The 25832-nt window shown below is 52.7% G+C and overlaps 1 protein-coding gene across 1 annotated transcript; it reads right to left on the bottom strand.

Moving 5' to 3' along the window:
- Nucleotides 1–751: 751 nt before the first annotated feature.
- On the bottom strand, nucleotides 752–25270 carry TRIM3 (tripartite motif containing 3). Its single transcript, XM_045783032.2, has 12 exons — nucleotides 25075–25270; nucleotides 16898–17063; nucleotides 10699–10930; nucleotides 10323–10474; nucleotides 9921–10101; nucleotides 8915–9647; nucleotides 8688–8791; nucleotides 3342–3509; nucleotides 2987–3155; nucleotides 2650–2720; nucleotides 1455–1595; nucleotides 752–1327 (listed from the first exon to the last, which is right to left on the bottom strand). The coding sequence occupies exons 2-12, from the start codon at nucleotides 17026–17028 to the stop codon at nucleotides 1175–1177; spliced, it is 2235 nt and encodes a 744-aa protein (XP_045638988.1). The 5' UTR covers nucleotides 17029–17063; nucleotides 25075–25270; the 3' UTR covers nucleotides 752–1174.
- Nucleotides 25271–25832: the final 562 nt, after the last annotated feature.

Raw genomic sequence — 25832 nt, 5'->3', positions numbered from 1 at the left:
CTGCCAGATAGCATGCCAGATGCAAGAGGCATAATGAGCAAGGTGCTACAAGTCTCAGGTTAGAGTATGACAGCTGTAGATTCAAGTCCAGGCTCTGCTCTTCATCAGTCATATGCCCTATTCCTCTGAGCCTCGGCCTTTTGTACAGGGAGAAGTCATAGTCCCTCATAGTCCCTGCCTCCCAAATCATTGAATGTTAGTTGTAATTATCTCTGGAATTGGCAGTCAAACTCTGGCCCATGAGAACTCAGGATGCTAGGACCCCCATTCCACCGTGGAGAATGGGCAACAACCATAGAATGGAGAACAAGCAGGGCTCCAGGCCTTCAGCACTGAGCTCTAAGATTGGATATGGAGTCTCCCGCACGTGGCTTCCACCTGGGCTTAGCCCCAAGGTCCCTTACCTGGGCCTGGGCTTCCAGGATTACTAGCTTACCCTCAAACTGTTCTCCCTGCAGCTGCTGGCTGTGTTCCGGGCACTTTTTTCCCAGGCTCCTTCTCAGCTGTAGGGCAGACAGCCAAAGGATTTACTATTTCAGCAGGAGATGCAGGCCTAGGGACAGGGATTTGGCAGGTGGCTAAGAGCCCCAGGGGTTCACTGGCTCTTGTGCTCCACTCCCGAAACTTTAAAATATCAGGGCTCTTTGGGAATCTGGATCCTCTGCCTACTGCTTGCCCATCTCTTAGTTCAGAATGAGTCCCAACCTCCTGTACCCTCACAGCCCCACCCCACAAGAAAGCCACAAAACCATCTTGGTGAACACATTTACTTAATATGGGGGGTGGGGTATTGCTGTCTCTGTCAGTGTGTATGGGGTGGTAGGGAGACAACCAGAGGGACTTCTGCCCTGGAGTAAGAGGCTGTTCTGGCCCCAGGCTGGGGGGTGGGGAGCAGACTGAGGGGACAGGGCAGGTGTGTAAAGGGTGGAGGGTAGGGTGAAGCTCTGCACACATCCTTGGGACCAGAGTCCAGGCCCACCCAGTCACCAAAGCAAAAACCGAATAAATAAAGTGCAACCGTGGGGTTGGGAGAGGGGGAGAGGGAGGGCACCGGGCGCACCCACGCCCACAGCCCACATTCAGTGCTGCCAGGTCCGGCCCACCACCGGCCAGACCCTCTTGTCCAATCCCCCCATGTCTGTCCCTCCATGAGCCAGGCAGGGCCCCTGTGCAGCTACTGGAGGTAGCGATAAGCTTTAAAGCAGTGGTTGCCAGCATCAGCCACCACCACGTGTCCATCTGAGGTCAGTGCCAAGCCCTGGGGGCCGTACAGTGGCTCTGCAGACGTGTTGATGTAGGACAGGAAGGAGCCAGAGCTGTCGAATACCTGGGGAATGAGTGGACAATGGAGGGAGAGGTAAGATCAGGCAGGTGGGAAGCATCTGTAGGGCGGTGGGGAGGGGTGCATGGAGCACAGCAGGAAGCCTCACCCCCATGCCATCCCTGGGCCTCACCTGGATGCGGCTGTTGCCCCAGTCAGCCACAATGATGTTCCCATTGGAGTCCACCGCCACTCCCGTAGGGGCGTTGAACTGTCCATTGCCCTCACCATGGGAGCCAAACTTGAAGAGGAACTCTCCATCCGCACTGTACACCTGGTAGGGGAAAGGGCTGGGGGCTGGGGACCTGGCCTCAGGCAGAGAGCAGGGCCTTAGAGGAGGTGGGGTGAAGCCCCAGGGCTGAGGACCCCCAGATCTGCAGCTCCAGCCCAGTTCTTCTTCCCAGGCTTCACAGCCATGCTTCCCACTGCCTACTGACTATCTCCAGCTAGTGTCCCTTGGGCATATCAAATCCAACAGCTCAACTTCCCCGTGCTCTCTCAGTGAATGGCAACACCCATTTGGCCAGGAGTCATTCTCAACTTCACCTTCTCCTCTGCTTGAAAACCAGGGAATTCACCCAACCTGCTGATTCTATCTCAAATCTGCACCCTACTGTATATATTGCCTCTGTAATGGTCCTCAAAATTTCTCATCTAGGTCACTACAAAAGACTGATCTTGCTGACACTAATCTCGCCGAGTGATCTTTCTAAGACATAGGACTGCATTGCCCTGTGGCCTGCAAGCCTTCAGTGACTCCCCACAGCTCTTGGGAAGACAGCAAGCCCCTTAACAGGGCACACGAGACTCATCGGCACTTGAACCGCTCCCCTCTTCAAACTCAGTCTGAACTACTTGTGGTTTCTTGAATACACTGAAGGGCTCCTGCCTCCAGTTCTTGGCTCCTCCGGCCCCCTTTGCCTCAAATCCTCTCCTCCTTCTCTCCCTTCTGGCTAATTCCCCTGCTGCTTTAGGTGGTTCTCCATCTCACCTGAATCAAATGCTTCTGCTATGCCCTCACATCGTTCCCTGCACTTCTCTACCACATAATTGTAACATAATAATACACTGTAATATGCAGCTTTACATCTTCCCTACTAGACCATTACCAGGAAGACAGAGAGTGTATTTGCCTTGTTAATCACTGTATCCCCAGCTTCCAGCATATGCCTGGGACAAAGCAGCCATGCCATAAACGTTTATTGTTCAAATGAATGATCTCAAGGTGGGGCAGGGGTGGGTGGGAGGGGAAGGTGAAGGAGAAAGGGGTCTTGTCAAAGAGGAAAGGATATTGGGACAGCGGTCATAGAGGGAGGGAGGACACTGACCTTCACTGAATGGTTATGGAAATCCGTCACTACAATCTCATTCTTGTTGTTCACAGCCACAAAGTGGGGCCCTGAAAACAAAAAGTGGTCTCTAGGGCAGTGAGCTGGGATACTGACTGGGATGAAGAAGGGTATCTGGGATGACAAAGCTGGGCTGTTGGAAAAGCGGGGGGGTGCCTCAGAGGCTGACAGGTGCCTCTGGAATGATGGTACTAGTAAAGGGACGGGAGTCCTCTAAGCCCAAGGTATAGGAGGAGGGGTGGTTAAATCTGGAGTAACCAGGGTAGGTTTCTGGGGCTGGGGTATCAGAATAGATCTCTGAATTGCTCCCCAATACCTGCAAAGTGGCGGTCAGTGGCCCCACGGCCCCCAAAACGGCCAACCAGCTTGCCATTGGGCTGGAAGGTAAAGACGCAGCAAGACTTGTTGTCGACCACAATGATATGTCCATTCCGGTCTACCGCCACTCCTTTGGGGCCCATGAGGCGGCCAGCTCCAATCTTGGTCTGGAAGAAGGGGATACCATTAGGGGCTTTATCTTGCCTTGTGGGGAGAGTAGTCCTAGCCTGCCAATAAAGGAGAACCTTGGGCTGGGGATGGACTATTCCAGGCCCTGACCACCAGGAGGCACTAGAATGGTCACCTCAGCGGGCCATCAGAAGTGCAGAACACTGTGACAGTAGGCCTCTTACCTTGAATTTGCCCTCAGGGGAGAAGATGCTGACCCAACGGTTGTCATAGTCTGCCACAATAATGTCTCCATTGGTGTCCACTGCCACACCTGTGGGGCGCTGCAGCTGCCCAGGTGAGCGCCCTCGGACCCCAAAGCGGAATTTGAACTGGCCTTCATTGGAGAAAACCTGGAGCAGAGGAGCAAGGGAAGGAGCGGGGAGGAGGGGAGAGACTGTGGGCACAGAGGGAAGGGAGCAAGATCCTGAGGGAGGAGACCCCCCCCATTCATTCAGCCATTCAACAAGCACTTACTGACTCCATGGGGGGGGGGGTTACAGAGAAGAATCGGACTAGCTGCAGACCTGAGGTGATGTGTAGCACAGGTATGAATGAGAGAGACTGCAGGACTATGAGAGTGGTCGGGGGAAATGGCCAGGAAAGGCTCTGAGAGAGGGCTATCTGACTTAGTAGCCTAATAAGGATGCTAAGAGACAAACCACACTGGCCAGTAAGGAGGAGGCAAGGCATTTAAGCAGAGCCAACAGTATGTAAAAGGCACAGGGTCCAGGATGGGCACTGCTCTCCCAGGGTGGCTGGATTACAGGCAGCACTCCCATGAACAGCAGAAGGAGTAAGGTTTTATCCTGGGTGTAATGAGGATTCACTAAAAATTTTGGGCAGGGGAGTGACAAGATGAGATTTGCTTTTGTGGTATAACAAGAAATATACTTGGTCTTTGTCCCCAGTGCCTGGTGCAGACCTCCTCAAACCCTTGAATTTCCTGATTAATAGGAATGTCTTTTTCATTCACAAGGAGCCCCTTTTGAGCTTATGCTAATGAGGTGACTTAGGATGGGGGCCCTACACAGCTTCAGGGTGAGGCTGGTCACCAGAAAGACCAACTCATTAAAGGGTTGGAATTTTCAGCCCTACCCACCAACCTCTGGGAAGAAGCAGGGAAGGTACAGATTTCACGTGCTTCTAGGTTGGTGCTGGGAGGGTGGCGCGCCCCAGTTCTACAGGGACCGAAGTTCCTACACTAGAGACTCCTCTAGACCACACCCTATGTAACTCTCCATCTGGCTGTCCATCCGTATCCTTTATAGTATCCTTGTAAACTGGTAAACATAATTAAATGTTCCTCTGAATTCTATGAGCCACTGTAGCAAGTTAATCGAACCTGAAGAGGGGGTCATATGACCCTCCAATTTATAGCTGGTCAGTCAGAAGCACAAGTAACAACCTGGACTTGTGACTGGCATCTGACGTGGGGACAGTCTTACGGGAAGTGAGGCCATGTCTAGGTAGATAGTGTCAAAATTAGTTAAATTTGCAGGGCACCTGGTCAGTGTCCACTGAGAGTTGCTTGCTGGTGTTGGAGAAAACATACGGGAGCTTTTAAGAAAGAGTACTCTGGGGGCGCCCGGGTGGCACAGCGGTTGGGCGTCTGCCTTTGGCTCAGGGTGTGATCCCGGCATTCTGGGATCGAGCCCCACATCAGGCTCCTCCTCTGGGAGCCTGCTTCTTCCTCTCCCACTCCCCCTGCTTGTGTTCCCTCTCTCGCTGGCTGTCTCTATCTCTGTCAAATGGATAAATTAAAAAAAATCTTTAAAAAAAAAAAAAAAAGAAAAGAAAGAGTACTCAGGCTGCAGGGAGGAGTCCAAACTGGGCACTAGCTGGCCAGTCAGAGGCGCTGCACTAGACCAGGAGAGAAGGGGTGATAGCTTGTTGCAGGGTACTTGCTGGGACAAAGATGGACTCTGGAGACAAGGGAGGAAGACAATAAGACTTGGTAGCAGACAAGAAAGGGTGGGGTGGTGAACAAGGATGAGCATGTCAAGAGGCTAAGAGGCTGACAGGGTAACCTTCTTCCTGGACCGAGTGAACCTTCCAACCTTTTCCCCTCTCCTACCTCCTCCCTTAGCTGCCCTACATGCTCAGGTCTCCCCATCCTAAAAGCACCTCCTTTAATGCTCCTTCCCTGTACAGCCAAGTCCCCTTGTTTCTCTTTCACAGCCGAAACATCACTCACTACACAAGTCTCACACGCTCTGCTTTGTTACAGGCTCTAGGGACGCAAGATGAGTCAGAGCCAGGAGCAGCCATGGGGAACTCAAGTTCTGGGTCTTGGCCTTGCTCTTCCATCCCGGCATGCTTCCTCCTTGGTGGACTAGGCCCCCTGCCCCCGTCCCATCCCCATCTCTTGGGCCTGCAGGGCTGTTTGCACTGGTCCCACCAGCAGACATCAATCCCTCCTGATGTGGACTTCCAGCATGCCCTCAGCTGGCTGGCCAGCCCCGCGCTGGGGTCTGCCCTGGTCCCCTGTGGCAGGCCAGCACTAGCCAGCATGAGAGGGAGGCACCCTGAGTAGAAGAGCTGATGTCAGAGGGACTAAAAGGTCCTGCCAGATCAGCAGTGAGGCTGTGTGGCTGCCCACCCCACCCCCACCCCCAGTCTGAGAAGTTCAGTTTCCAGCTCAACACTGAGGCTTGGTGAGGGTGGGAGTGGAGGGGGTGGGGTCTCACTCTTCCTTTCCTATCCTATCCCACCTCTCACACCTGGCCAACTCCTAGTCATCTTTTGATTCTCAGAAATTTCCAGGTCACTTCTTCAGAGTTTTTCGGGACCCGCTCCAGCCCCCGGATACATACACACACAGAGGTAGGCCTCCATGACCCATGCTTTAGAGTTCTCCCGCTACCAGCTATCACTCCTGTAACCAACTGCTGAACACCCTCGTCTCCTAAGGAGGTAAGCCTGTGGCGGGACGGGGACTGTCTGCCTGGTTTGCTGCTGCATTTGCACTGCTGGCACAGCAACGGGCACACAGCAGGCAGTCAACAAATGCATGAATTCCTCAGCTTGAGCTCACACAGAACTGGGCATCTCCACTCGGCTGCCGCACAGCCGTGTCACACTCAGCACATGCAGAAGGGAACGCATCCAGGGACACCCAGGCCTGCCCCTGCATCGCAGCACCAGCGACCCAGTGCACCAAGTCCTGCCATTCTTGATCCCTTCTTCTCCCTTGACATCTGATGCTTTTCTTAACATCTCTAGAATCTGCTGGTGCCTTCGTTGGGTCCTTAACACCTCTCTCCTATACCATGGTCACACTAAGTAACTTCAGGATCTGAGTCAAGTTGGGGGGGGAACAGAGAGACTAAAAAAATAACACAACAAACCAGTGATTCTGATAAAGAATAAAAAGTGCTATAGCAAAGGCTGAGGGAACTCAGAGAAGAATGTGATTAATATTCTGCTTGAAGGAAATGAGGAAGTTTTCACAGAAGAGCTGAGAAAATTTCTGGACTAAGACTATTACACAAGGATATAATATATACAAATCAAATTCTTCATTCAAAATCACAAAATGTTTTTTCTCTCTGTCAGCTGATGCTGACTCGGCACAATGAAGGGATTTGCCTCGGATGTCACCGTAGACAGTTCAAAGGAAGAAAAGTTCACAAGGTCACCAAAACCTCCTGAACGGGGTGGGGAAGGCAACATCTATCTGGGAGCCTGGCCCAGATCAAACTGGAGGACTCCAAAATAAGAGAAGTAGAAACTCAGCTCTGGAATCCAAGAGCCCAGCTCCTCACAGTTATGAAATTAGGATGCAGGTGGAGTAGGAGCGAGAAGGAGGGCTGCAGTAGGAGCCCCAGGTATCCAGAGAGGGGAGGGGGCTGCCCCAGGCCCTCCCTCTCAATTCCCCAGTCCCTCATCGGGGAGACAAAGCAGCACACACCATTGTGTGCATGTGAGCACCCATGTGTGTGCACACGAGGGACAGTTTCCCAAATCTCAGCTTTTGGGCCAGAAGGCATCCCTGGCATGAGGAGGAGAAAAGGAGTTGGAAGGTGGCGGGTGGGACTGAGTAGGGCCTCGGCACCACCCCCTCCCACCTGACTCCTCCCTCACTGTCTAGGCTGGGCCCAAATGCTTCCATGTGCTGCCCTGCACCTCTCCATTCCTCTGCCCTTAGGAATAGGGTAGGAGTAAAACCAGGCTGGGCAGGACCGGGAATAGGGCCATGGAAGAGTTCCTGGCACCTTCAGCCTCCTAACGTGGAAAGCAGGAAGTGGGGGCAGCTAACATTGAGAGGACGACCTGTGGCACGGGTACTCAGTCAGGGTCAGAAGAACTTCATAGGTGTTGTGAAGTAAGAATCTCCAAGAAAAGTTTTGCAACCTGATAAAATGTTTCCAAGAACTAAAGTGCATGGTAGTTAGAAACAATCCTGCGCAGGATAAAATCAAAATTCCACAGCATTCTCTCCAAAACTGTTTACAATGTGACCTCAGCTACTCGGCTCCTAATAGTAATCTACCTCTAGCTGGCTGGGATCCTTCCAGTTCCCCCAAACAACCCCCTCCAGCACTTTCCTACCTCCTGGCTTTTGTTTATAGTCTCCACCTGGACAATGATATTTTTAACAATACCTAACGTTAGAAGGCTCGCCAGGTGTCAGGCTCGGTGCATTATATCATTTTAATGCTCCCAGCAACTCCATGAGCTATTCTTTTCCTAATTTTACACATGAGTTAACTGAAGCTCAGAGAGGTCACATGACTTGTCAGTAAGTGGCAGAGCTAGGATTCAAGCCCAGGTGTCTGGTTTCAGAGCCTGAGCTTTTAACTGCTATACTGTCTACCAGGCTGGTGCCTGTCACTAGGCTCTGGGCTCACTACAAGGAAAACAGAGAGAAAAGCATGGTTCCTGGCTTTAAGGAGCTCAAATTGCAGTGAGGTCATGTCCATTTGTGTTGTGTGGCAGATGCTTTAATCAGGTGTGTGAGGGACTGGGAGTGCTGGGGGCAGGACCACCTGTGAGGTCGCACTATAGTTTAGCTTCTGGAAGACATCTCTTTTCACAAGTTACCCCCACTTGACTGTCTAGCCAACGAGCTGTTTGCAGAGACCCACAAGGACAAGATACACTCTAGAGCCAGGCTGGTATGATGAAAGAAAGCAGGGGAGCCTGCATCCTAACCACGTGGGGACAGGGGAGAAAGGAAGCTGGTCAGGTGGAGGCTCAAACAGAGTGAGAAGTGTATGAAGAATGAACCGGATCTTTGGGGTCCAGGACCTCGTGTGGCCTGAGGCCCGGCCTGGGAGGTAGAGGCCGAAAGAGCATTACAACCCCAGTGCCTAAGTGCGAAGGTGCTGGATAGTGTTGGGGCCATGGGAGTGGATGGCAAGTAGGTGGGTGAGGGACGGTGCCGTGACTCATTGCTCTTTAAGGACCGGCACTATCTTCGAGGGCTGGTGCACCTTTCAGGAGGTGACCTGTGCACTCTGGTTTTTCAGGAAGCTGTAGTTTGAGGACCTTTACTAGCGTCACGGGAGAACAGGAAAGGCGCTTACCTGGATACATTGGTTGTTGCTGTCTGCTACCACTATGCGGCCGCTGCTAGCTGCCGACACTCCCTGTAAATTGGTGAATTCGCCCTTCTCCCTTCCTCGGCTGCCTGTGGGGAAGGCAGGGGAGGAAAACAGAACAATTCGCTGAGGTCACTTGAGTCACCCCCCCAATCGGCCCTGCCCACGGCCTGAGCCCGCCCCCATCTGGCTCCGCCCTCAGCCATCTGTACCAACACGGAAGACAAGCTCGTCCTCAATGGGGTTGTCCTTCCTCTTGCCGCCCGTGCTGTACATGGAGCTGGGCCTACGCACTGCCTTCTGGCGCACGTGGCTGCCCGGGCCTCCAGGGGACTTGACGCGGCGCTTGACGTCGTCCGGGGAAGGTGGCAGGTCCCCAGGACGCAGGGCACGCACGCGGAAGGGGCTGCCGCGCACCGGCTGTCCGTAGAGCAGCACTGAGAGGAGCAGCTCGCCCTCGCTGCGCGCCGTGTACACTAGCTCATACGTGCCGTTCTTGTGGTCCACGACAGGCACAGGAAGGCGTGTGCCGTCGGGGCCGGTGATCTCCGCGCGCAGCTCAGCGCTGCCTGTGCGCACCAGCCTCCCGTCCTTGTCTTTGGTAGTGACGGTGAGCGAGGCGGGCTGGCCCACAAGCGCCTGGCGCAGGCCCTCGCCTGTGGCCACGGTCTCATGAGCGGTGGCGCTCGTGGTGAGCAGCGCGCCGAGATTGAGCACCGATCGCCGCAGCCCGTCGACCTCGAGGACCAGTTCCAGCTGCGCGTTCTCGTGTGGCCGCTCCGGGAAGGCCTGCGCCGCCAACGCCGCCAGCCGCTCTCGCATGTGCTTACGGACTAGCAACACCTCCGGGGCTGAGCCCAGGCGCAGTGCCTGCTCCGCGAAGCTGCAGCTACTGCCGATGTGTTCCTGCCCCTGGCGCAGTGTGTCCAACTGGGTCTGCAACACCTGAAGAGGGGTGGGGGGAGGGGTGGGTGCGCACACTGGCCCCGAAAGGGTCTCTGTGATTCCTTATGACCTTACAGTACTAGAGCATTTAAGAAATGCCAGAGGGGGAGGGTGGGCCAGGGACACGGAGCGCGCGGTACCCCTGGGGCCAGGTCGGGAGGCAGAAGGTGGAGTCTGGCGAAAGGGGTGCCCAGGAATGGAAAGCAGGGAAAGCATGGCGGCAATAAGGCCACCTCACAATGGACGGTGCTGGGCAAGGGTGAACAGACGCACCTTCTGCTTGGCCCCACAAATGGCCTCCAGGTCGCTGACCAGAGCCTGCTTGCGCTGCTGCAGCGCTTGCTGCAGGTCCTCGAAGGCTGCGCTGATCTGGGCCAGGGCCTCGGCTTTGCGCTCCTGCAGCTGCTGGCTGATGCCCCCCACTAAGGCGATAGCTGCGGACAGCTGGGGCAGTCTGGGGAGGGAAACATCTCATACCGGGGTTGCCGGACAATGCGTGCAGCAAACCATTCCTTCCCAGGGGGAATCTGCTGTGCCCCTAGGAGATACCCTGCCTGAGCCCTCCCAGCCCTCCCGAAGAACTTTATTTCTAGCCTCCCCGGGGCCCCTCCCCTGCCCGGCTGGAGACACTCTCCCTGACCGCCCCACCGGCCCAGGTTCCCACCAGGCTCCTACCGGCCGCGCACGGCCTCGAGCTGGCGCTGCAGGGCCGCCTTGTGCTGCTCCACGACGTCGCGCAGCAGCACGGTGCCGTGCTCCCGGTGCTCCCCCGCGCGGCACTCGCCGCACATGGCCGTCTCACAGGCCTCACAGTAAAACTCCATCGTCTGGCGGCAGAAGCGCTCCAGTCAGGCCACGGCTACACACCAAACGTCTTTATCTCCTCCCCTCCCGCTCTGCCCTCCTTGCCCCTCACCTTCCAGGTGCGCCCCTACCTGGACCGCTTATCCAGAGAAACACCCTCTCTCACCCACAGCCCCTTGGCCCCTCCCCCAACCGCTCCTCGCCCTCCACCCCAAGTCCTGGCCTCACTGGGCCTGCTTGGGCCCACCTTGCCTTCATGGTTGGGGCAGGAGAGGGGGCGGCCAGCCACTGCGCTGAGGGGGTGGGGATCCTCGGGGTCGTGGGCCCCATCAGGTGCCTGCTGCATCGCCTCCATGAGGCTGCTGATGAAGAAGTTGTTCTGCAGTGCTGAGACGCCCTGCTCGGGAAGGATGGACGTCTGCCGACACACCGGACAGGACAGCGTCAGGCTCTGCGCAGGGATGTAGTTCTGGAGACATCTGGCCGGGGGGAGGGGGAGTCAAAGGAAGGAGGGGTGGGCAAAATCAGTGCACCCCCCTCACGCCTGCCAGGGATGCCAATTCTTCTCCTCACAGATGTACACTTCATTCTGAAATCTCTCTGGTTGGCACACACGTCTTGTCCTGCCAGCAGGTGTAAAAGGCCTCACCTTTCACAACTGAGTAAAACACATCCCTGATCTCTCTCAGAAGAGCAGACAGATCTGCATTCCTCACACCGTGTACAAACACAGGCTCACCTTTCACAGGTGTTTACAAACCGTTCTCATAGAAAATGTGCAACTAGCCCCTCCTCCCATTAACTCTTTAAACATTTACGACTGCCTACTCTTGCCAAATCTGTGCTAAGCTCTGGTGATACATAGAGAAACCATAATGTCCATCTCTAAAATATTTCCAAGTCAACAGAGAAAGAAAATCACAGAGTTTATAGAAGTAAACAGTATAATGATAAGAGCATGGGTCTGGAATGAGGCTGCTGGGGGTAATTCCTAGGTCAATCATCTATTATACTATGTGACCCCTGATAAGTTACATAACTTTTATGAGCCAAGGATCCTTCCTTCGTAAAATGGAGACAGCACAGACTTCACAGGGTGTTGGAGGGAGGATTCAATGTGAAGTGCTCACATGCCAACTCACAACACTATATATTGAAGGGTATCATTTATTATTAACATAAAGAATGCTGTTCATGCAATGATAAGGAAATGTGTTGAAGGGCATCTGGCCCCCAGGGGGTGGGAGGGTGGAGAGAAAAGCCAGAAAAGACCTCAGAGGATGTAAGCTAAATCTTCCTGGATAAATCATTGTTAGCCTAACCAACGAAAAGTGCAGGGAGAGAGTAAGAGTGTTCCGGACACAGAAAGTGGCCAGAAACAGCATCATGTAAGTAAGGCAGCAGTTTGAGGTGGCTGGAGATCAAGTCCAGGGCAAGAAATAGTAAAAGAAGTCTGGAGAGAGAGAGACAGGGGCCAGTCATGGAAGGCCACAGTAGGAGCTTAGAAATTATCCCAGGCGGGGCGCCTGGGTGGCACAGCGGTTAAGCGTCTGCCTTCGGCTCAGGGCGTGGTCCCGGCATTATGGGATCGAGCCCCACATCAGGCTCTTCAGCTATGAGCCTGCTTCTTCCTCTCCCACTCCCCCTGCTTGTGTTCCCTCTCTCGCTGGCTGTCTCTATCTCTGTCGAATAAATAAATAAAAAATCTTTAAAAAAAAAAAAAAAAGAAAAGAAATTATCCCAGGGGCACCTGGGTGGTTCAGTTAGTTAAGGACCTGCCTTCAGCTCAGGTCATGATCCCAGAGTCCTGGGATCCTGGGATCGAGCCCTGCTTTGGGCTCCTCTTTGGGTCCTCTCCCTCTGCCTCTGCCCCTTCCCCCCCTGCCTCTGCCCCTTCCCCCACACGTGCTCTCACTCTATTAAATAAAATCTTTTTAAGAAAGGAAAAGAAATTATCCCGATAGCAATAGGGAACACCGAGCATGGTACAGCTAGGTTTACATTTTATCCTCTTCATTGCTTCTGTGTGGAGGATGAATTTGAACGTGATGAGACAGCATCATCATCACTGTCATCCAGTTAGTTTATTAAGTACTATGTGCCAGGTGCTGCACTTTGCACTTTATGTTTACGTTGATGGACTCAAAAAGGGAAAGTCTCCCAAGGTAACAAAGCCAGGGAGCACAGGAGCCTGGATTCAAATCCAAGGCAAAACATGTGCTTAGCCAAGATACACTCGCAATAGTCTTGTAAGATATCTTGCAGTAGATGAGAAAAACCCGGAATTAGGCAGTAGCAATGTAGACTATGAGCTGGAACAAATTCGAGAAGTATTTAAGAAGTAGAGCAGTGGGAGGTGTTAGGTCTGAGTAGATATGGGGAGTGAGAGATGAGTCTTGGTTGACTCCCAGATTCCTAGCTTAGCTGACTGAGTGGATGGTGCTGACAGCCACTAAGATGAGAAACACAGGAAGAGGAGTGGTTTATAAAGGCATTCAGCTTTGACCTGGCTGAGTTTACTGGAACAGTGGGACATCCAGGTAGTGGGGCCCAGGAGACAGCTGGGGAAAAGGCAGAGAGAGATGGGGATGCCATCGACATTGAGGTAGCCTCTGTAGCCACGGGAGGGATGAGATCAGCCCAAAAGGCATATTCAGTGACAAGAGCAGGACAGAGCAAATACTGAATGAGAGCAAAGAGGAACCAGCAGAGAGGTAGGAGGAGAGACACTGACAAGGAGGTGAAGTGGGTAGTGCATTTCCAGAAGGAGGGAAGGAGCAGTGACCAGTGTCAAAAGTGGCTGAGGAGTCAAGGGAGGTAAGGACTGGAAAAGGGCCCCTGAACTTGGCCAGTGTGAGAGTACTTTCATCTGTAAGGAAAAGGGGAGGGGGGAGGAGGGTGTGCCAGGGGAAGGAAAGCTTGACCACTGCTAGTTGAAAAGTGAATGAGAGGGCTTGAGGGACTGCATGGCAGCTAGTGGAGGACAAACGAGAGTTCTTATCTGTTTGTAATGTTGCCATGAGGTGTTTATGAGTCACAGAGCCAGGAGAGAAGGAGACGTAGAAGAGACAAGAAGAACCACGGACAGGTGTCTGGGAGCGGGTAATGGCTCCCAGTGGCCTGAGGAGGAGTGGACCCCATTCTCTGACTGGGGGAAGGGGGAAAGAGAGAGCACAGGGGTGAAGTTAGAGAGGATGCCTCACTTCCAGGCAAGATTAGATGCTGAAAGTGAAGGAGGGGTTCAGGAGACTGGTGAGGGCTGGGATTAGTCACTGACGGGAGGAGGAGAGGAAGCTTTCTAGAAACACACAGCCCCCTCCCCCCAGCTGTGTATGGAGACCATGACTCTGTGGAGGGAAGATCGGCATGGTGCACACTTTCCCATATCCCCAGTCTTTTCTCTTAATATTCTCTACACCTCTGGATCTGTATTAATTAATTTTTATTTATTTAACAAACACTATGTGCCAGGCACGATTCTAAGTGCTTCAGAAATATTAACTTATTTGTGACCTAGTTTCCCCAGCAGTCATCTCAAGTAGAGAGTGGTTTTGTCTCATACTCCACATTCCTTAGGGCCAGAAGGTGGGGTTGAGTCTTCCGCCCCTGCCCCGCAGTTGGAACATTTCTATTCTTCTTCAGCTCCTTGGAAGCTCATGCCCCTGTCTATACCACCCTCCTGTTATTATCTCCGGTAGCTATCATGGTTGCTTCCTCAATGGCTGAAGACTTCCTTCCGGCTCACTCTCTTCTGTTACTGCTCCCCCCGACACCGCCCCCCCCCCCATATACACACACTCCCGCCATTACTTGCAGGGGCTCTGACATCCACCAGGTGCCCCATGCACCATCAGGATCTCAATTCCTTGACCTCCTCACACCCAGTGATCTCTTCCTCCACTTTACCTCAGCTGTCCCCTCTCATGCTCCCTACACCTCCCGTTTCTCATCACCAGTCACTGCATCAACCCTGAAATCTGAATTTCAGCCATTAAAATCTGTCCCCCTGCAGCTCTCTGCCCAGCTTACTGAATCTGGGGTTTCCCCTGCAAAATACCTGCGAACTCACCAAGACCTCATTCCTAGGTGTTGAATACTTTCCTAACTCATTTCTTCTTTCCATTCTTGCTCCTCTGTAACCCATTCTCCACACAGCAGCCAGAGGGAACTTTAAAATCTAATTTACATCACGTTAATTCCCTGCCTAAAACAAAAACAAAAACCCTCCTCCAGTGGTTTCCCCTTGCATTTAGAATAAAATCTAAACACTTTCCTAAAACTACCACGTTTCTCCATGAACTGTTCTGGTGCTTTTGGACCTCACCTCATCCTCCTCATTCAGCCACACTCGCTTCTTTTGATCTCTGAACATGCCCAGTCTACCCCTTCCTGAAGGCCTTGGCATGGGTTTTTCCCATTGCCTGGAACAATCTGCAAGTCTGTCTCTTCATCCTCAGGCCACAGGTCAAATGTCACCTCCTCAGGGAAGCCTTCCCGGATGACTCTATGCAGAACAGTCCCTGACCCAACCACCTCCGCTCAATTCCTGTTTATTTCCTACGAAGCACTTAGCACAGACTGTGACTCTCCTGTTTGATTATTTGCTTGCTTACTGTCAGTCACCCCCTACTAGAGCATAAGCTCTTTGAGAGCAGGGACCAAGGGATAAATGAATGAGTAGTAGTTAATAATGAAGGCCCTGCAGTCAAACCTGGATTCAGATCTCAACTGTTTACTTACTGTGGAGCCTCAGAAACCGTTCTTAATTACTCTGTGACTCTGAACCCTAGTTTACTCCCCTCTAAAATGGGTATAATAAAGTATCTATTGTGTGGATTAAGTAATTCAACACATGTATATCACAGTAGCCAGTCCCTGGCAAATAGTAAGCAACTGATACACTGTAGCTACTGGTATCATAATTTCTCAGGCACTGATTTTCTCCAGGACTGCTCAGTGATCTAGGCCTAGAAGGAGGTGCAGAGATGTCCAATTACAGTTCTGATCCAGGGTTGAGCAGCTGCTGCACGGGTTCAGAAAAGAACAAAGACCTGAAGGAATTGTGGCAGCCAGTCAGATGGTCAGCCATAGGGCCTGGAGGACGTCTATACCCAGTTAAAGCTGGTCTAGTGGGAATGGGGTAATCGGAGCCAGGAGTGGGACACCAGAGTTTATGACCACAGAAGCGATATTGTTCCGGGTGATGGCAAGATCCAGGCATCCAGAGGTGGTATGGAGGCAGTTCCTAGAGAAACAGTCGAAAACCAAGAGGCCTAAGTGAGTAGTAAATTCACCCAGGTTGATGGAAGAGCTTGGAATAGGCCAAAAGGTAAGACTGTTTCCAGATGATGATGGGGTGAGAGCAGTAGAGCTGACATCTTGAAGAGCAGTGGGGCTGGAAGGGAAGCGTGTCCCCGTGGCAGAAGCAGCTTCCCATGAAGGCAGGAGGCAGCGGGAAGGCTTGGGCTGAGGCAATGGTGAGAAGACCCAGGGACCAAAGGCTTCCCGGGGCCCTCAGGGTAAAGGCAAAATTCTCTAACAGGTCTACAAAGCCCCCTGTGGTGTGGGCCCCGCCTGCCTCTCTAGCTTCAGCCCCACCACCTCAATCACACTGCTCTGCTCCCACCTTGCCAGGCTTCCTCCGGGCCCCCTTCCCTGACACATTCCCTCGTGCCACATGCCTTTCCCCATGTTCTCCTTTCTGCCTAGAATGCTCCTAGCACTCCGTTCGCTTAGTCGACCCACTAACCACTTACTGCATCAGCGCTCTGGGCCGCACCTCAGGGAAGCCTTCCTCGTTCTCCAAACTGTAACAGATCCTAGCTAAACTCTCGTAGCTCAGCGCTTTGTTTGCAGCCTTATGAAGGGGGCAATATTTATCTGCAGCCTGGCGACACGGCCATCGGGTTACTGTCTTTCTCCTTAACTACACGGAAAGCTCTTCAAGAGCAAGTATTAATCTGTGTGCTTATCATACCCCATGCCTGGGACAGTCTGGCACATAGTAGATGCTCAATAAATAAATATTTGTTGAATGAATAAATAATGGATAAAAGCCTGAAGGCTGGAAGTGGTTGCCTTTCACTCAGTGCGTCAGGACAACCATGAAGACACGCAGGGAAGGACAGACCTTCCACCATCCTCCCACTGGTGACAAACTCTTCTGGTGCTGCCACTCGTGGAGAGTCTCACCTCTGTCTGATGTCTCTGGTAGTGTTGAAAGCCACCTTGAGGTTTGGGAAGGGGCAGGACCCCTGACCCAGTGTTAGCAGCTTCTGGTCCTCTCACACATTCTCGCACCAAAACCTCATCTCCTGCAGGTGGGGTACATCTGCTGCCCTCCGTGTGTCTACATGTCCCTCACCTCCTACAGGTCTGCACATGCCACCCCCAGCTCAGGGGTCCCGCAAGCTCCTCATCCCCCTCGGGTACACACACCCCCTCACCTCTCACAAAAGGTATGCAGGCAAGGCAGAACCTTGGGGCACCGATACCGGTCCAGGCAGATGCTGCACACCAGGAACTGCTTGTCCATCGGCTGGACCTCTGGGCCAGGGCTGTCCTCCCTCTTCGCCATGGCGCCCACGGACGGTTTCTGCCACTCACACCAGCCTGTGTACAGAGAGAGCGTCAGCCCCAGGGAAGCCCATGCTCCCTCTCCCCGCCTGATCCCCACCACTCAAATCCCCTGCAGGGAACTAACCCCATTCCTTCCCTGCCAGAGGCCGGACAGGCAGTGACTGGGAGGGAACAGGGTGAAGTAGGTGAGCTGAGGGACCTCTGAGCATGGTGCTCTGGTTAAAACCACAGACTCAGGGGTAGATTGGGGTTTCAAACCCAGCTCGGCCTCGTACCAGGCATGTGACCTCAGACAATTCATATAACCTCTCTGAGCCTGTTTCCTAATTTGTAATTATGGGAATAATCCGTACCTCGAATGGATGTTTTGAGAATCTGTGATAGCATATGTTGAGTGCACAGTACAGGGATGCCCACTTGCAATGACACACCCATCCTTCACCTCCTCTGCCTTCCCCAAGTCCTCTTCTAGGACAGCCTCTTCACGGAGGGTCTCTCCTGACTACCTGCGGCTACCTATGCTCTGACCCACCTCTCAGCACACCTGTCTGGGACCATATTCTATCAGTATCCACATCCAGTCAGTATCAGGTCTGGTGGAGTCTGCCTCCCGAATATCTTATCCCCCTCTCCAAGCATACAGCCACTGCCCTTGGTTCAGGCTGCCACCAAGTCTCTCCTGTGACACAGCAGCAGCCTCCTAACTGGTTTCCTTGTCTCCTCGTTTGTGCCTCTCATCCATCCCCCTCGCAGCTAGACTGACGCTCCTAAAACACAGCTTCCATCTTGTCACCTACTCCCTGTTAAAATCCTTCAACGGTTCTCCACTGTCCAGAGGACAAAGTCCAAACTCCTTAGCATGACCAACAAGGCTTAGCTTCTGGCCCATAGCTCTCTCTACTACCTCACATCTCATGATTCTATGATCAGTCACATTGGTTTCTCTTCAGTTCCTGGAAAACTCCTTGTTCTCTTTTGCTTCTGGGCAGTCACACATTCTGTTCTCTTTGCCTGAGCTCCTCCTCCAAGTCCCCCTTTGCCTGCCTGGCTCCCACTAAGCTTTCAGGTCTCCACACAGATGTCACTTCCTCCAGAAGGCCCTCCCTGTTTCCTGTAGGCTGGGTTAGGTATTCTACCTTTAGGTCCCTCCATACCCTGCATTTCCTCCATTCTAGCCTGGATATGCTATACTGTTATTTTCTCGTTACTTCTCTGCTTCCTCCATTGCATGCAGAGTTCTTATTGTATCTTATTTTTTATTCCTAACACTTAGCACAGAGCCTGACATAAGGATTGATCTATGTTTATTGAATTAATTCTGTAATTCAACAAATATTTATTAAGTGCTTACTTTGTGCAGGTGTTGGGATTAGAGTGATAAACAAAATAGATATGGTCACTGTCCTTGTGGTGGGGAGTGGTGACATATATTTTATTTTATTGTTTACTTTTTTAAAAGATTTATTTATCTTAGAGAGAGAAAGAGAGAGAGCATGTGTACACCAGCAAGAGGGGCAGAGGGAGAGGAAGAGAGAGAATCCCAAGCAGACTCCATTCTGAGTGAGAACCCAGACGTGGGGCTCGATCCCACAACCATGAGATCATGACCTAAGCTGAAACCAAGTGTCGGACGCTTAACCAACTATGCCACCCAGGTGCCCCGACATATATTTTTAAAGTAAATAAACAAATATATACTTACAAATTGTGAGGGAGGACAGTGCTATAAAGAAGAAAGGATCCTATGAGAAAGAACACTTTTTGGTTTAGGTGAGCAGATAGGACCTCTCTAAACAGGTAACTTTTAAGTTGAGCTCTGAAGAATGGAAGGAAAATGGTAGGGATGAGGGTGGGGGCATCAAAGAGTGAGGGCGGGAAATCATTCTGGGCTGAAGGAACAGCAGGAATGAAAATTCTGAGGCAGAAGTCTCAATGATAACCCGAAAGGACCATGTGGTCAGTGCAAACTGAATAAAAGGCAACAGGTGAGTCTGCGAAGGTAGGATGAAATGAGGTCACCAAGAGCCTTGATGTTAAGAATTTGGACTTTACCCTAATTGGGAGTGGGGGGAAGGGATGGTGTAATTTACAAAAAATACAAATAAATAAAAAGCTCCTCTGGTAGCTATGGGGATTGAGGAGGAACCAGAGTGGAGGCAGGGAGACCAGGTAGGAAGCTACCTCAGTTCTTCTTGTCAGATGATGTTGGGTATTAGCAGAGATGTCGGCAAAAAGGTAGACTGATTCGAGAAATACTCATGAGGCTGAATCTAAAAGACACCACGATGGATGGGGTGTGAGAGGGAAAAGGGAGTTCCGATAAGGACTCCCAGGCTCCTCACTTGAGCACATGGTGGCCCATGCACAGAGACCGTGAAAGCTGAGGAACTGGTGTGGGGCATTCGGTTTTTGGCATGCGAAGTTTGACGCCCTGTAGGATATTCAGGTAGAGATGTCAAGTAAGGAACAGAATATAAGCTGGGTAGAGTAGAATCTGGCTGGTTACCGATTTGGAAGCACTGGCATATTAATGGCACTTAAAGCAACGAGAACGGATGAGCCTGCCTGGGGACAGACAGTGCAGAGCGAAGGAGAACCCAAACGGGTGGAAGAAAACCAAGAGACCGTGGATCCAAATAAATCCAAGGAAGAGAGTGGTTCCAGAAAGAAGGGACGACGAAGGCAGATGAAGACTGGCATGCCGCCAGGTTTGGCCATGGTGACACAGCAGGGGCAGCAGTGGGGTTACAGCGGTGAGTGAGGAATGGAGACGAAGACATTAACAATAGTGGCTGTAGGCAGTTCACGAGAGAAATGTAGCCATGAAGGGAGGCAGAAAGACCGCTGGCTCCTTCAAAACAGGCAGTGGCTAGAATCAAGTAACCACTATCTGTGCCCAGCTAGATGCATCATAGGCTCCTCAAAGACAATGACTGAATGAATAAATGAATGAATGAACAAACGAACGAATGATTGCCGTGGGGGCCAGTCCAGAATCCTCTCCCCGTTTGGGGAGGAGCACAAGAAGGGCTGAACTGCATGTGCCTTATGTTTGTGTAAGGGTGGGCATGAGTAGGAACAGGATAGGAAGGGCCTCCCTGAGAGCATCCTCTCCTGATGCGGGCCCTGGGATTCTGAGGTTCTCTCTCCAGAGAGACCTAACACCAGGACAACATAGCAGGAGGAGGACGGACCGAGGGTTGGCGGAAGGAACAGGAGGCGGGAGCCAGACTGAAGCTTGAGTCTGGTGAAGGGCAGGGCTTGGGAGGAAGAGTAGGAGTGGCCTACTCGGCCCTGCCGGGGCATCTGTATCTCAGGCTCCGCCTCTCTCCAGGCCCCAGGGGCTCTCCTAGCTTGTCACACAGGGGCGGGGACTGGGCTACATCCAAGGACGGACAGCTCCTCCCCCCCTTCCCCTTCCTGCTTCAGTTCCCCACCCAGACTTGCTGGGCATGCAACCGCGGAGGACCTACCCAAGCCTGAATCACTAAGATTCCCTTCTTCTCTTGGGCTCCTCCTCCCACCCCTCCCATCCCCCCGTGTCCTAGAGATCTGCCCCCAAAGTCCTATAGGTGATGGTTTAGATGGACTGATTTTCACAGCGGAAACTTGGAGGATCTTGAACTCAGAGCTGAGAGTTCACCCTCCTTCCTCAGGCTGCCCACTGCCATCCCCGCATCCCTTATTCCACCCGTCTTCTACGGCTCAGTTCTAAAGGCACCTCATTTCCTCATTCAGCGTTCACTCAACACCGCTGCTAGGACTGGGAATACAAAGACAAATAGTCACAGTGCAGCCTTCATGGGTTCCACAGTCTAATACATAGATTACTGCAATGCAACACGGAAGGCTCTGTGGGGAAGCAGGAGCTGCTTCAGAGCACAGACGTCACCTAACCTAGAGCTGGGGCAGGGAAGGGGGGTTACTGAAGGTTGGGGGTCAAGAGAGTTCTCTGAAGAAAGTGCCATTCACACCCCAGGACAAATAAGAGTTACAGAGCATGGTACCTTCTGCATCAGGAGACTGAATCACACACTGTGACAGAGGAGGGCTAAGAAATGAAATGGAGTGATAGGCAGGAACTAGATCACGCAGTACTTTGTTGGCCTTATTAAGGAGTTTAGACTTTAGTCTTCCCTGTTTGGAGATGAAGGTTTTATCCAAAGAGCAAGGGGGGGGGGGGTAGGAGCGTGGGGAGTGGGGGTAGGTGGGCAGAGAGGGCTTAAGTATAAAGTGATAGAGCCACAAGAGTCACTTTTTGACTGCTGTGTGAAAAATAGTTTAGAAGGGTCACTAGGGGAAAGGTGAGACTGCATGACATTCTACAGGAGGGGTAACGGTGGCCTTGACTAGGGGAGCAGCAAAGGGGAGGTGGACAGAAGCAGATTTCATAGGGAAGAATCAACAGAACTTGATGACTGGTTGGTATGATGTGAAGAGTAGACAGAGAAGAAAGACTTGGAGATGATCCCTTGTTTTCTGGCTTGGGAACTCTGGAAGAGGAGCAGCTGCACGAAAGGATAAGCTCCGTGTTTGGTAAGACAAAGCTGAAGTGCCTACGGGACATTTGAACGGAGCTCCGGCGGCCAGTGGGAAAGACAGGCCGGGGCCTCAGAAAGAGGTCAGCCTGGAGAAAAGGATTTGGGAGTCATTAGTGTAGAGATGGTGCCTGAAGCCATGGAATTGGCTGACATCACCCAGACAGAGTGTAAGGAGAGAAAGGAGAGCCCGTGACTGTGCCCTGAGGAACCTCCGCATTTAAGGGATAGGCCCAGGAAACAAAGCTTGCTTGTATAGAAATTGAAAAGGTGTGGCCTGAGAGGCAGGGGAAACAAGAAAGGAGAGACACTGTGAAGACCAAGGGAGAAGAAGCTTCACGAATAGGGGAAGAACCTTCATTGTGAAATGCTGCAGAGAGGCCCTAGGATCTAAAGCCAAAAAGAAGCTGTCATTAGCTATAGGGAGGATGGTTTCCAGAGGGTGGAGGAGAGGAAGCCAGATCCAGAGGGCTGGGAAGGAAGTTCATTTTGAACAAATGAAGAAAGCCAGCGCTGACTCCACTAACTCCTTGGCATCTGCAAAGGATTTGTTTCAAGGCTTTTCAGTTTCTCCAAATTCTCAAACAGCATCCAATTTCCCCCATGACTTCCTCCTACAACCTCATGAGAGTCCCAGGACACATGATTTACACAGTTGTGGCTAGACGTAGGTGACCAAGGCATTGTTTAAAAATGATGCAAGAGGTCAGCAAGGCTCACTTGCTTCTTAAAATGACTCACTCCTATACACTACCCCCCAAGTGTATTTGATCATTTGAGTCCTCAGCAAAATGACAATGACTGCAGGTTACAGTTTTGGGTGTTTCTCTGGAACAGAAAAATCCCTGGAGGAGGTGAAGTCCTGAAAGCCAAGGAACCCTTTCAGTAAGATTGACAGGGAAGGAAAGTGATGAAATTCACAGTGCCATCTCCCCCAGCACTGCCAGACTGAGCAAGTGGACGAACCATCCAATCAGCTGATCGACCTAGCAAACACTCAGACTGCCCTGGGCACACTCTGGACCAGGCTCTTAACCTGGGAACTGGAGACACAAAGCTGAAACAGATGCACACCCTGTCCCTCACAAGTTCTCAGACTAGTGTGGGAAAGAGACATGGAAATACATAACTATAATGTGGTAAGTGTCATGATACTGACACATTCAAACTGTTACAGCTGAAAAAAGGAGGAAGTCTCTAACTCTGAAGGTGGTGGAAGAGAATAAAGAAGGCTTCCAGGGGAAAGGATATATGATCTGAGTCTTGCAGGAGCTTAATAGGTACATTGGGGAAACTGTGAGTAAAGGAGCAGAAGCATGAAAAATTAAGAAACATGGATCAGTTGGGGCAAGGGAGCAAGACTCAAAAGGGCAGAGGTTGTACTAGATGTTTTCATGATCCACTTGATATGGGTTCTACACCTGCCTCTCTAGCTGTGCCTTCACTGCCCATTCCTTAAATGTCTAACTCCCCAGGGCTTTGATCCAGGGCCTCTTCGCTTAGCTGCATACTCTGCCTGGGAAATCTCGTCATCTCTCATGGTTTCAGTTACCATCCACTTGACTCCCAAAGCATTATCTCCTGTGCAGTAAACTTTCTTGAACACCAGGCCCATATATCCAACCATATCTTGGACATCTCCACAGGGATTATGCATAGAGATTAGTCTAAAACTGAATTCATTTTCCCTTAATTTGCTCATCCTGCTGGTGTTTCTCATCTCAATAAAAGGTGCCACCATCCACCTGGCCATGTGAGCCAGAACCCTGGGAATCTTCTCAATTCTTCCTGTTCTTTTACCTTTCAGATACTATGACTATATCCTTGATTCCGCCTCAAAAATGTAACCAAGTTAGAAGGTCAGGAGATTTAGGAGCTAGTCTTGACCTTGGCACTAATCTCACTAATGCAAGGTAAGACTCAGGGCAAGTTTCTACTCCATCCCTTACTTGTAAATTGGGATTGGAGGGGGGGGTCTCTTTGTTCCCCAAATCTGTGATTCCCAAGGTTCTCTTTCCAGCCAAAGGTCCCTACAGACTGTATTATGTGCCATGATTAAATCCCACCTTGAGGATTTGATTGCTGGTTTCCACAGTAAGGCTAGGTGTGTTAGAGGGTGGTTGCAGTTGCCCCCCCCCACCCTTCCAAAATAAATGTTTGCTAAGTTTAGGGCACCCATGACACTCCCTCTGGGCACCCTCTACTCTAGACATATGGTTTTGCTCTGTTTTTCTGAACACAGGCTGTACTATCACAACGATGGGCCTTTGCTCAAGCTCTTCTCTCAGCAAGAATGCCATTGTCCCCTAAGAGGCTGAGGCAGCACCTGGCACACAGAGGGTGCTCAGTATATGTTGGTGACAGGAGAGCCATGTTAAATCACTGCAGTTCCCTCTCACCAGACAGAGGCAAAAGCACAGGCAATAACAAGACAAGTAAACAAAGTTCAAAGGAAAAAGACCTCTACTCAACATAAAAAAAAGCTCTTCCACAACGGAAGGTAGTAAGTGCTCTGTCACTGGAGGCATGCAAGCCAAGAGAGGCAGGCACCTGTCAGGCCTGCAGCTCTGATTCCAATTCCGCAGCAAATCAGAGCCCTACTTAGGGGATGAATGGGCACTGGTGAGCTGGACAGACAAACAGGGAAAGACCTGTGAAAAAGACCTCTGCACCCACTCCAACCTCCCAGATCTCATCTTCCTACTGGGGCTAGTCCTGGGTTTATGCTGTCCACATCAGAGACCCCCATACAAGGAACAAGCTCAGGACCTGCCTTTCGGTCAGACCGACCTCCCTGGGGTGCAGCCTGCCCCTCCAACCTGCAACCATCTGTCCCTGCAGGTTTGCAGCCCAGGATCTGAAGCCAAGTCCAGAAGGGAGGAGGCTAGAACCAGGGAGGGGCCTGGGGCCCTCCAGGCGGGGCCCAGGCTGAAGGGGAATCAGAGGGGTCCTTTCCTACAACAAGCAGCCTCCGGATGAGGCTTCCTGTCCAGGGAGCAGGACTAGAGGGGGAAAAGAGTGTCCTCCAACCTGGCCTGGGGGGCTTCTGGGTGCATGAGGAGGATGGAGGGGGGAGCCAGGGGTGGAAGTGTCTGCAGCAGGGAGAAAGGAGCCCTTCAGACAAGCTGGGCCACGGGATTCCGGAGTCCCATTCAGCAACCCCACCCGCCACAGCACCACCACCCTCGGCCGCAGCGTTCGACACCCTCCGCCAACATACACAAGCTCCCAAACCCCGCGCTCCTCCAAGGAACCATCACCCATCCACCCGCGCCTCCCCCCCTCAAACATGGACCTCACGTGAGCAGCCACAGCCCGAAGAATCCCCCCACTGCTCTCACGGACACGGACACGCCTCACGTGGACAGAGACAGACACAGCTTTTGAAAAGCATCTATGCCCCCACCCACAGACACTCGGACAGACACACCGCCGTTCGGACTTGGACCCGGAGCCGGGCAGACAGGCACACAAATGCACCCCTGGGGGCCGCCCGTCGCACTCACCGCGGCGGAGCAGGATGGGAGGACCAAGGCCCAGACTGCGGCCACTCGGAGCGGCCCGCGGCGCTGCCCCCGCTGCCAGCGCCAGTCCGCCCGGCCCTGCCCGCGGCGCCGCCCCACGTCCCGCGCCTCCGCCTGTCCCCGCGCCGGCGCCGCCGCCGGACCCGCCGCACAGGCCGGAGGGAGGGGCCGGGGCGGGGCTGCGGACCAGCCGGGGGAGGGGGCGGCTCGGGTGCTGAAGACCCACCCACGCCCCGCCCGCCGCCGCGGAGGCCCCGCCCGCCTCTACCCCACCCTCCCGGCTCCCCCAACCCCCTCGAGGCTCCTGCGGGAGCTGCCTCCGCGGGCGGACCGGGGAGCCGCGTGAACCGAATCCCGGATCCCGGATCCCCGATCCCTGCCAGCGGCTTCTGGCTCCCGACCGCTCTGGGGCAGGGCGGCGTGGTAGATCTCAGGGACTGAGCCGAGGCTCCGTCAAGAAAACGCAGCTGGGCAGCAGAGATTTCGGACTCGGGGAGCCGGTCCGGGCCCTCCAGAAGGTGCACTTCCCGTCTTTCTTTGGGGGGCGCCTTCGGAATATGCTAGTGTGTGCTCTCTACTGCGCAGGGAGACACAGGGATAGTCTGTACCTCCGCACGGATCCCTGGGCGGCAAAAGGGACCCCCAGGTGGAAGGGGAGGAAAAGGAGCGCTAGGAAAAGGGGCGGACGGGGTGAAGGGTGGGGGGACTGGACTTGGCTGTGTGTGCCTGACTCTCCCTCA

The sequence above is a fragment of the Ursus americanus genome, chromosome 16, assembly GCF_024610735.1.
Source record: "Ursus americanus isolate L20-20 chromosome 16, mUrsAme1.1.p, whole genome shotgun sequence".
NCBI classification, from domain to species: domain Eukaryota; kingdom Metazoa; phylum Chordata; class Mammalia; order Carnivora; family Ursidae; genus Ursus; species Ursus americanus.
This window is presented reverse-complemented; position numbering and strand designations above follow the sequence as displayed.